The sequence below is a fragment of the Phyllobates terribilis genome, unplaced genomic scaffold (genome assembly GCF_046119375.1).
Source record: "Phyllobates terribilis strain yellow unplaced genomic scaffold, ASM4611937v1 Scaffold_17__1_contigs__length_24005725, whole genome shotgun sequence".
Classification (NCBI taxonomy): domain Eukaryota; kingdom Metazoa; phylum Chordata; class Amphibia; order Anura; family Dendrobatidae; genus Phyllobates; species Phyllobates terribilis.
In genome coordinates, this window is record NW_027362777.1 from 11,659,976 (window position 1) to 11,672,130 (window position 12,155).

Genomic DNA, 12,155 nt, shown 5'->3' on the forward strand with positions numbered 1-12,155 from the left:
CGCCTATCAGTGATGATTGCCCCAGCGGCACTGAAAACACGCTCAGACACCACACTAGCAGCCGGGCAGGCCAGCACCTCCAAGGCATATAAGGAGAGGTCGGCCAAGTGTTTAGCTTAGACACCCAATAATTAAAGGGAACTGAAGTGTCAGAAAGGACGCACGGATGGTCACTTAAGTGCCCCTTGACCATGTTCTGCAACTTATTCCTCTTTGGCATTGTTACAGGCACAGATAGCCTTTACTGTTGTGCTGGTCTATATAAATAAAAATTATTATTATTATTATTATTACTGTTGGATAAAATGTGTATCACGCGAGGGTCTTGCCACAGATACTTATACATGAACTGTGCCATGTGGGTCAAGCTGCAAAAAGGCAAATGTTCTGTGTCCCCAACAGTAGAAACAGTACCCACCCTCTCCTCACGCTGACTCGCCTCCTCCTCCTCCACCACCTCCTCCTCTCCAGCCCATCCAGGCTGGGCAGACATGAAGCTTGGGTTGGGTGTCCCCTCTGTAGCATTACCCCTCGGTAGCACAGAAAAACAAGTCCTCTCCCTCCTCATCCTCCCCCCTCTTCACCAAATGTTGCCTCAGAATATTGGCTGGGCTGGGTAGTATCACCCATTGGGAAATCTGGCTCCATATCAACATTCTGGGCACTTAAAGCTTTCTCTTTGAGATTATGCAGTGATTGTTTCAAGAGACACAGTAGCGGGATGGTTACGCTGATAATAGCCTGATCGCTGCTCACAAGGCTGGTGCAGTACTCAAAGTTCTCAACAACCTCACAAATGTCAGCGATCCACACCCACTCAACAGATGTTATGTGTCGTGGCTGACTCTCAGTCTGACCTGTATACTGAAGCTGGTATTCAGCTACTGCCCTCTGCTGTTCACTAATCCTCGCAAACCTAAGATAGGTGGAGTTCCACCGCGTGGGCAGGCCGCAAATGAGTCGGTGACTTGGCAAATTCAACCGCTTATGCAGCACTGTAAAAGCAGCAAAAGCAGTAGAGGAATGGCGGAAATGGGCGCTAATATGGCTCACCTTCTCAAGTAGGTACAGGAAGTCACGGAAAGTTTTCAGAAATTTCTGAACAACTATGTCCAGCACGTGAGCCATGCATGGCACGTGTACCAGCTTGCCGATCTTTAAAGCCGCCACCAGGTTACGCCCATTATCGCAGACGACCGGAGGCCACTGATTGGTCTGTTGTTTTACAGCTTGTCGCAGCTCTGTTGCAGTGTGTGCTTTCTGACCTAAACAGATCAGCTTCAGCAGAGCGTCTTGCCACTTTGCCGATGCACTACTGCACAGGTCCCAGCTTGGCAGTGATGGGGAGAATAATTCAGCAGAGGATTAGGAGCAGGAGAAGGGGAGAGAGGAAGTGGAATTTGAATAGGTGGAGACCCTGACAGAAGTTGGAACCGCTATTCTTAGCGTGGGTGGGATGTGTGATGTTCCAGTTTGCGCCTTTGTCCCACCCTCCACCAGGTTCCCCCAGTGTGGCATGACAGAAATGTATCATCCCTGTACACAACAATTTGTCCAGGTGTCTGTTATTAGGTGGACCTTCCCGGTTACGGTGTTGGTGAGAGCATGGTTCAGATTGTTTAACACGTGCTTGTGTAACGCAGGGACGACACATCGGGCAAAATAGTGGCGGCTGGGAACACTGTATCGTGGGGCAGCCACAGCCAAGAGATCATGGAAGACTGTGTTCCCACAAGCCCAACATCTCCATAGCTAGCAATTTGGCAATGTGCGAGTTTAGTATTTGTACCTGTGGGTGCGTGGCTGGGCATTTACGCATTCTTTCCAAGCTCTCAGGCACGGACAATTGGACACTTTGCTGGAACAAGGAAGTGGATGTGGTTGATGTTTGTTGCGTGTGAGCAACTGCAGCTTGTGGGCAGGAGGTATGAGCGCCTGCTTCTTGAACAGCAGATTCTGAAGGACATAGCCCAGGCGACATGGCATAAGTTTCCACGGAACCCAAAAGCACTACAGATACTGGCTGGTGATCAGCTTATGCAACCTTTGTCTATCCCTCATCCCCTCAAGATGACTGGACCATCATTGTAAATAAGTCCCTGTCCTTTGTGTCACCCCCCACCTCATTGTACATCGTAAGCTCTTATGAGCAGGGTCATCATTATTTTTCCTTTAATTATTATATTATCTTTAGCTATGTTACTTATGACTGTTGAATATGAACCTCTGAATTGTAAAGCGCTGCGGAATAGGTTGTTGCTATATAAATAAAGAGTATTATTATTATTGGTTTGACCCGCAGACGCAGATTTGGTACCTTGGTGTTCCGTCCACCTACTCGGCTGCTTGGCTGCCATGTGGTTTCTCATACTCTTTGTGCTCAGGTTGCCTTTGCCCTGGCCTCTGCTCAACTTGGTATTGCAGATGCTACAGACAACAATGTTTTTCTCTGAAGGACTTTTAGAAAAAAAAATTCCACACAGCAGCTGAACGCCCTCTTGCCCTGACTTGGCGCACAGCGGGGGTGCTCTTGGGAACAGTTGACCCAGTTTTTACTCACTCTGGGCAAACCACGACCCCTTGGTGCCTGTGTTGGTCCATCTTCCTCTGTGTTGCTGCCAATGGTCCAGGTCGGATCAGTGGACTCATCATCGACCACCTCGTCTTCTATCTCATCGTCCTTCCCAGTTGATATTGTAGGCTGACCTGATGGCAACTGTGTCTCATCATCATCAGCCTCCGCCTCTGGAGACAGTAAATGACGTTCCTCCAAGTGGCTTTCTTCTGGTTGTAGGTCCTAAAATACTTGAGCATCAACGCACGCCGCCACCTCTTGTCCCTCTTCAATGCTGCATGGTGATAGGCCAGAGCCAACCAAAGGATACGTACCAAACAGATCCTCGGAGTGGCCAAGCTTGGGGTCATATGTCTCCTGTGACTGATAATGGTGGGAGGAAGGAGAACCAGCTTCAGGATTGGAAGGGCCAGCCTTGTGTGTATCCACAGTAGACTGTGTGGTCGTGGAAGTTTTGTTGCTGCTTGACAAATGCGTAGAGGCCTTGTCTGCTATCCAAGACAGAATCTGCTCTCGCTCTTGTGGCTTCCACACATGTTTACGTTCCAGACCGGGAACTTTTTCCAGGAACATTGTGGATGCATCAAGCTTCTTCTGACCTGACACAGACTGAGTGGCTTCTCGCGCACCACTGACAACACCACGTCCACGTCCCTTAACAACAGGCTTTTTTGGCATTTTGGGTTTTGTTGACAGATTTTCAGATGTTGATGGCACAAGCCAAGCTAGCTGTCAAAGGCACAGCCAAAATAATGAGTCAACCGGGACACAGCCAATAGGGCTAATTTTTACAAATCCTATGTACATTGTGCCGTGGACAAACCAGGACAGTATTCCTACTCCAACCTAACTACTATTTGTGATTGGAGGCCCTTGGGATGGTGGCTTCCTGCGTCAACCATGACTTAGCCAATAGGCCTAATTTTCACAAACCATATGCACATTGTGCAGTGGACAAATCTGGAATGTACAGTAGTCCTTCCAAACTAATATTTGTCATTGGAGGCCCTTCTCACAGGTTGTGTCACATTGTGAGATAGGGGATACATATTCAATAGAAATTTACACTGATTATTGATGACCGACTGATGGCCCTCTGAAAACTTAAATTGAGGATCACAACTACTACAATACTCCATCGTAGGTAATGTTTGTCAAGGGAGGCCCTTGTCATGCAATCTTCCTGCACCTATGACACAGCCCCCAGCCCCAGGAGTAATTTTTGGAAATACGATGCACATTCTACTGGACCAAGTAGTACAGTATCAATAAGTCTTCTCCTGCTATATAATCTGGGGAATATTGACAATCAAAATCTCTAAGCCAATCTCTAAGAAGCTTCACCAACCCATCCTGGAGGGGGGGCACCATAAATACTTTGTCCAGTGACTTGCACAAGTGATATATTTGAGCTTGTCATCGAGTTGACTAGTGCAGTTTTATTTTTACGGTTCACTGAGTTCAGCCATACCTGAGGGTCGTAGTCCGCACTCACTGCTACCTTCTAGTACTCCATGTATCTTGGCCATTTTCTCTGTAGTCTCTGCCCTTAAATTAGTTAAATAATAATGAGGGCCCTACAGTATGAATAAGTGAGGGCACTCTCAAGTGTACACAAGAGGCAACTCCAAAATTTCTAGAGGAGGGCACTTCAAAATGTTTGTTACAGGGCCACACAAGGGCTCTCACAAAACTCAGCTTTCCTGCTTACTGCAGGCGATCTGAACATTTGAATTTAGGGCCCGAGTCTCACATGGTGGTGGAGGAGGAGGGTCAAGCCCAATGCTGCAATGAACATATTGTAAACTGCTATGGAATGTGTATTCCACTATCTGATTGTCAATGATGGAGGGACCGCCCAAATGTCTAAGTAATAGCTGTCCCTCCAAAACGCATGTTACAGAGCCACCTGAGGCCTCTCAGGTCAAATTTCTACATACATACTGATACTTTCTAGCTGTGCTTGTAAAGTGCTGGGGAATAGCGCACTAAAGATGATGTATGACAGACGGACCTACAAAATGTATAAGTCAGGGCCCTCCCAATTATAAAAGGCGAAAAAAAAAGCCACAACAGTATGTGTGAACAAACGCTAAAAGGGGTATTTTTTGGTTTCTCTGATTTATTTAGCCTTATTTAGGTTAAGTTTGGTAGTTGTTCTTGTGTGTCTGTAAAAGTGGTGTAACACTGCGACAAACTTATCCCCAGAAACCATATGTGAGTCAGAAATGCATTCAGGCACATTCAGGCTCTTCCCATTCTGTTTCATCACTTTCCCATCCATTTCACTTTCCCATCATCTTCTCCTCAGGCCCCTTTGTAGGGTCCAGCAGAAAATTATTCGCATTTCCCATTGACTTACATTGTACTCGCTATTCTGAACGAATACGCAATTATTACAAAGTACTATATATATAGCGAGTATAGCGATTACGAATATTACGGTACTCGCTCATCACTAGTAAACACTAAATGCAGAGAAGTCACAGATTCTTCTTAGTCACCGGCTGTGGCTGCTTTATCGGTGGTGTAGTCCGGCTGTATCACAATCGTGTGATCACCATTTTGCCTCTAGACCACAACATTCTCCTCCACCCAAAACTGTTCAGATGATTTTGGGCACTGAAAGCCCTTTTCTATAGAACTTACAACCTGGAGGATCCACCTCCCCCCTGGGATTAGAAGATGCTGACCGTTACCTGATGACAAGTTAGAAAATCACTTGAAGTAAAATATTATGATGGATCTGTAAGAGAAAGCGGAGGATAATGATGTTGTTGGCTTCCTAGATCCCTGATATCTTATTGGATGAATCTACCTTCTCTCCCCTCTGTGCTGCTAAATGTGCTCATATGGTCCCTACAAGACCAGGTCCAGTCTTTCTGGCCAAACTTCACTTTTATGATCGACAACATTAAATGTGCGGTGAGGCCAAGTGTGAATTTCTGTACAATAACAGCAGAGTTTCCCTTTATCCTGACTTTTCAATTTTTTTTAAAACTAACTTCAAACAGGATTGTGACAAACTAAGCAAAAAAACATTACACCTGTGCCATGATATATCTCTAAGCTAAATTTAAGACGCCTCAGCTCTGCATTATTATAAAAAGTTCTCTTTGAGTGTCTAATATTTCTTCTTGAAACTCATCTGACAGAAAATAATGTCCCTTACAAGAGTTTAGATTCTCAAGAGCCACCGAGCCCCATACTCCAATTACCAGAGAGAGGTTTCACCGCTAGTTACTCATTTATTACTGATGGAGACTGTTGAGTTTGATCATTTCAGTAGATGTGTTATTGTCTATAGTCACAGTTTTGACTACAGTAGTTAGTGCCCAAAATACTCTGATTTAACCCCTTCTTGTAGCCAGTTTTGTGTTCCTATCTGGGCCCATTTTTCAAATCTGACATGTGTCACTTTATGTGGTGATAACTTTGGAATTCTTCACAAAGAATAATAGGAAACAAATGGACCTTACAAATTATTTTCCAACTTCTCTTGAATCCGACAATCCCCTATATACGGTTACACACTACTGTCTGGGCACATGGCAGGTTAAGAAGGGAAGGAGCGACATTTAGCTATTTGAATATAGATCTTGCTCGAATAGTTTGCAGACACAATATATTGGGGACACTGTTCATGGTCACCTGGCAGCGCAAAAGATGGCTACCACAAACAGGCTTGGCGTCATCTACTCCATTTTCCAGATCTCAGGGTTTGCCTTGCTCATCACCCTTTAACCCCTCTACATGGATTTGGACTTAGACAGAGACCCCTAGGCTTGGGCCACAGTGTTTCCTGCTGTTCTATTGAGTGAAATGGCAAGAAGAATAGTCACTTAACCGGGTCACAACATGGAGGTCAATGAAAATAGAAAATCACACAAGAGTAGTCAGTAAATGGGCCGAGGTCACAACAGGAAGCAAATACACAAGCCGGGAGCTGAGCACAGAGGACTGAACCAGAGGAGAACAAGGCTGTATCTGGCAGCTTCTGGTAATATGCACAAAAAGCAAAGCCACACTAAGAAGAATTAAAATTCCCCCAATATTTAAGAAAAAACACAGCAAAAAAGGGCAGCAATGTTTACCTGCCCAGATGTTCAGAACTAAATGCACTACCAAGGTGCAGTATACCCACATACAGATGGCGGCTACACAGGTGCAGAATACTGATGAGACAATCATTCACAACCAACCTACAATCACTCACAACCTACCATTTCATAGAGGGGTGACTGCTTAGTATTTGAATTACTCACAAAAAGGTTTGTATAGGGTGCTGTTCACACTTGGGTAGTGCACAGTATCGGCTTACAGCCTATTAGTTACGCCCATACTATTAGATTAGGCGGGCTGCCCGGTACTATCCATATATTATACATATGCATTTTTGCACTTTTTTATCCCAGGGTGCAGCCAGGCCCATCAGTGCGGGCATTGTAAACTGTGTCTGTTCTCATGGAGTGCACTTGGATAGTACCGGGCAGCCCACCTAATCTAATAGTATGGCCGTAACTAATAGGCTGTAAGTCGGATACTGTGCATTATCCAAGTGTGAACAGCTCCATATACAAGCCTTTTCTTGTGCAATTCAAATACTACGCAGTCACCCCCTCCATGAAATGGTAGGTTGTGAGTGATTGTCTCATTAGTATTCTGCACCTGTGTAGCCGCCATCTTTATGTGGGTTTGCAGCACCCTAGTAGTGCATTTAGTTCTGAAGATCTGGGCAGGTACACACTGCTGCCCTATTTGGCTGTGTTTTAGCTTCCGGCAATATGCTTTGAGCTTTAGCAGGGTGTGGTGCTTTCCAATTGGCTAAAGCACGGAGCAGATTACTCCAGGTGGACAGCACACACCCATACTGCCAGACTGGATGGTACTACAGGTCCCAGATACCCTAATCTTAGTGGCTGGACAGAAGCTGTACCGCCTAGTAGCTTCTGGTTCTGACGTCTCCTCCATGACCAGCGCCGCCTGCAGGATGAATAAGACGGCTCCTGGTGAGAGAAGCTGACGTCGCTGGAGCAGATCACAGAGGAGATGGGACCCACCATTTACAGAAACCCTAATGTGACCAAATTGCAGAAAACCAGAACAGTACAAATTCCCATAAAGTGACTCCATTTTGGAAATTATAACCTTCAGTGAAATAATCTATAGGAGTAGTGACTATTTTGATTCCACAGGCACTTTCCGGAAATTAGCACGCAGTGGATGATGGAGAGTGAAAATTACAAATATATAATTTCATTACCGAACACATAGTGCCCAGATTGTGCTCCAGGAGACACACACCGTAAATTAAGTGGGTTCTTCTCACTATAGTAATTCCAAATACATGGATGCTAAATGTGTTTTGGGCACACTGCAAGGCTCAGAAACGAGGGGGAGATTTGACTTTGGGAGAGTGGATATTGCTGGATTAGTTTATGGAAGCCATGTTGCTTTTCAAAAGCCTTTGAGCCACTAATAATGTGGAAACCTCTGGTTTTCCATTGACAGATGGACAGATTGACAGTCCTTGAGTGGGGACTTGTTTTTTGTGAGATGAGTAGAAGTTTTTATTGATATTATTTCACCTACATAACATTGTTTGGTGGCTTTTTATATTTGGGAGACAGAATGAACAAACAGTTGAACACCACGGCTCTACTGGTTCATCTTATGAGGTTTTCTATTAGACTGTGAACTGTTATTGTCCTGGTGAATAATGACGGCTAACATAAGGCAAAATATAACAAAAATCACAGAAAAAGATACAGCCTTACCAACACCAAATCATATAACAGATGCACTAGCAGGATGCCACAGACCCCCATGATAAAGGGGTGTGGGGGGCAGCACAGGTGCAAAATACTTTATGGAGCAACTACTCACAAACCTACCAATTCATGGAGAGGGTGATTACTTAGTATTAAAGATGCACACAGATGAAGCTTGCATAGGACGCCAGTCACACAGGCAGGTTTGATGCACAGTGTCTGGCTTAGCCTATATGCAAATTGCCTCTTCAGAGAAAAAGAGGACTAGGACTCAATAGCGCCACCTATTGAAAGCAGCAATCCTGCAAGTCACAATCAACCCTTTAACACGTCATGCAATATGACTTAGGATAAAAGCCAAATCAGAATCTCAATTTGCAGACATGGTGTTTCAGGCTGTTGGCCCTCGTCAGTGCAAAGTATGAGAACTGATTTGGCTAGGTGAGAGGCTCTGGACTGAGGTCTAAGGGGTAATGTTTCTCCTTGCAGAGAGTGAGATACCAGCTCTGGCACGTCAAGGTAAGGAGACTTATTCACCAAGCAATGCTCTTATGGGAAATTTAATATGCAAATTGCCTCTTCAGGGAAAAAGAGGACTTGAACTCTATAGCGCCACCTATTGGAAGCAGCAATCTTACAAGTCGCAATCAACCCTTTAACGAGTCGTGCAATATGACTTAGGATAAAAGCCAAATCAGAATCTTAATTTGCAGACGCGGAGTTTCGGGCTGTTGGCCCTCGTCAGTGCAAAGTATGAGAACTGATTTGGATAGATGAGAGGCTCTGGACTGAGGTCTAAGGGGTAACATTTCTCCTTGTGGAGAGTGACTAGTGATGTTGCCCATACTATTAGATCAGGAGGGCTGCCTAGCACTATATAAGTGCACCCCACATAGACAGACACCCCAGTACACGCAAGAAACACTAAAATGCTAGTGCATTTGTTATCTGATTTGGTGTTAGTAAGGCTGATTTTTTTCTTGGTTTTCTTCTTGGCAGATGACTGTACCAGGAGATCAGAGGAACAGCTGACATCTTCAATTTTTAAATCAGATGACCTTGAGATCACACAGGATACAATTGAAGTGAATGCCATTACTCCAGATTTACCATTATCCCTTCACAGCAAAGATCAATCATCTGATACTTTGAAACAGGTCCTGTCTTCTGATTCATTACCGAACACTAAGGAAAATCAAAGTCACGAAATAAGTATTAAAAAACAAACTGCTCCTAAAGCTAAGAAGCCATTTTTCTGTTCAGAATATGGAAATAGTTTTTTCCTTGAAAAGTCTTTTCTTACACATCAAAACATTCACACAGCAGAGAATAGATTTTTTTGTTTCAAGTGTGGGAAATGTTTTAACCAGAAATCAAATCTTGTTAATCACCAGAGAAGTCACACACAGAAGAAGCCATTTTCTTGTTCAGAATGTGGAAAATGTTTTACAGATAATTCAAGTTTAATCAGACATCAGAGAACTCACACAGGGGAGAAGCCTTTTTCATGCTCAGAATGTGGGAAATGTTTTACAGATAATTCAAGTTTAATCAGACATCAGAGAACTCACACAGGGGAGAAGCCTTTTTCCTGTTCAGAATGTGGGAAATGTTTTAAACAGAAAGTGCATCTTGATAACCATCAGACAACTCACACAGGAGAGAAGCCATTTTTTTGTTCAGAATGTGGAAAATGTTTTACAGATAATTCAAGTTTTATTAGACATCAGATGACTCACACAGGGGAGAAGCATTTTTCCTGTTCAGAATGTGGAAAATGTTTTATCCAGAAATCAGCTTTGGTTAATCACCAGAGAACTCATACAGGAGAGAAGCCTTTTTCCTGTTCAGAATGTGGGAAATGTTTTAGCCAGAAATCAGATTTGCTTAAGCACCAGAGAACTCACACAGGAGAGAAGCCTTTTTCCTGTTCAGAATGTGGGAAATGTTTTAAACAGAAATCAGATTTGATTAATCACCAGAGAACTCACACAGGGGAGAAGCCTTTTTCCTGTTCAGAATGTGGAAAATGTTTTATCCAGAAATCAGATTTGGTTAGTCACCAGAGAACCCACACAGGGGAGAAGCCTTTTTCCTGTTCAGAATGTGGAAATTGTTATAACCAGAAAACAAATCTTGTTAATCACCAGAGAAGTCACACAGGGGAGAAGCCTTTTTCTTGTTCAGAATGTGGAAAATGTTTTACAAATAAATCAAGTTTAATCAGACATCAGAGAACTCACACAGGGGAGAAGCCTTTTTCTTGCTCAGAATGTGGGAAATGTTTTAAACAGAAAGTGCATCTTGATAACCACCAGACAACCCACACAGGAGAGAAGCCTTTTTCTTGTTCAGAATGTGGAAAATGTTTTAAATTGAAATCACGTTTTATCAGACATCAGAGAAATCACACAGGGGAGAAGTCTTTTTCCTGTTTCGAATGTTGAAACTGTTTTAGCCAGAAATCAGATTTGGTTAAGCACCAGAGAATTCACTCAGAGGAGAAGCCTTTTTCGTGTTCAGAATGTGGAAAATGTTTTGTGAAGAAATCATCACTTCTTAGTCACCAGAGAACTCACACAGGGGAGAAGTCATTTTCATGTTCTTAATGTGGGAAATGTTTTACACGGAAATCAACTCTTATTAAACTTCCGAGAACTCACACAGGGGAGAAGCCTTTTTCATTTTTAACCGAAAATTGTATCTTCTTAAAGGGTTTGTCCACTACTAGGACAACTATTTCTCATTCCTCATGTTTGGCCTTGTTAAAATAAAAACACTCATATACAGGTCCCGATCTGGCACTGTTCCATTGGTGCCACAACTTGCGTTCCGGGGGCACACATAAGGATAGGGCATCAATGTATTATTGGTTGGGGTCCCGTACGTGCCTCCCCTGACGATCAGCTGTTATCTGTGCAGGTGGCGGCTGCTGCCGGCTGGAAGTCCTTATCTGCAGTGCTTGGCCGTCAAGTTGTAGTGGCCGCCGCTTGTAACTGCACATCAGCCTCCCATTCAATTGAATGGAAGGCGGATGCGAAGTACCCCACGGCGGCCACTACAGATGGAGGGCCAAGCGGCACAGGTAAGGACTTCTGGAGGGCGGTAGCCGCTGCCGGCACCGATAACAGCTGATCGGCGGGGGTGCCGCGTGCAATGACTCATCCTCAAAATGAAATGTATAAAATATGTAGAAGATTTCATATATGTTACAAGCCATATCAGATGATTCAAAAGTCAATTTCTTCAGAAAGAGTTAAAAATTCAAAACTATGACTTCTCTCTAAAAAACAAAATGGCCGAAATAGACAGACAGAGGCAGGTGAGACGACCAGATCACAATGACATCATGGAATGTAGACTGAAGAACAGGCAATTATCTGAGCTTTTAAAAGATAGAAAAATGTCTTTTCTAAATAGAGCTTTTCTGGAGATTTTTGACAAGAGACATAATTGGTTTAGGGAGTGGCTAAGGAAAAACTGTAATTATATGTTGTATAAAAGTATTACAATGTATCATTAGTTATTTATTATTTTATACAGTAAAATTGTGAAGTTATATAGTTTTTGTATATATATATATATATATACACTTGTATACAGTAGAGATTGTATATAATTGTATTTATATATATTTATTGTAATAATTAAAAATAAATTAACAAATTAGAACGTCATATATAAATTAAAGCGGCAATATTTTGGATTACATTAGAATCAATATATGCATAAGATATTTAAATAATTATGTTTCTGCATGAATTTGATATTTAATATTATCTTATATGTACCCTTAGAGTTTTCATTCC

At 43.2% G+C, this 12,155-nt stretch overlaps 1 protein-coding gene across 1 annotated transcript in view; it reads left to right on the forward strand.

Moving 5' to 3' along the window:
• LOC141176191 (uncharacterized) overlaps positions 1-12,155 on the forward strand; it is a 183,913-nt gene that overhangs the window by 2,007 nt on the left and 169,751 nt on the right. The window contains exon 4 of the mRNA XM_073660184.1: positions 9,346-10,643. Coding sequence (XP_073516285.1) covers positions 9,346-10,643 — 1,298 coding nt within the window. The remainder of the gene's footprint in view (positions 1-9,345; positions 10,644-12,155) is intronic.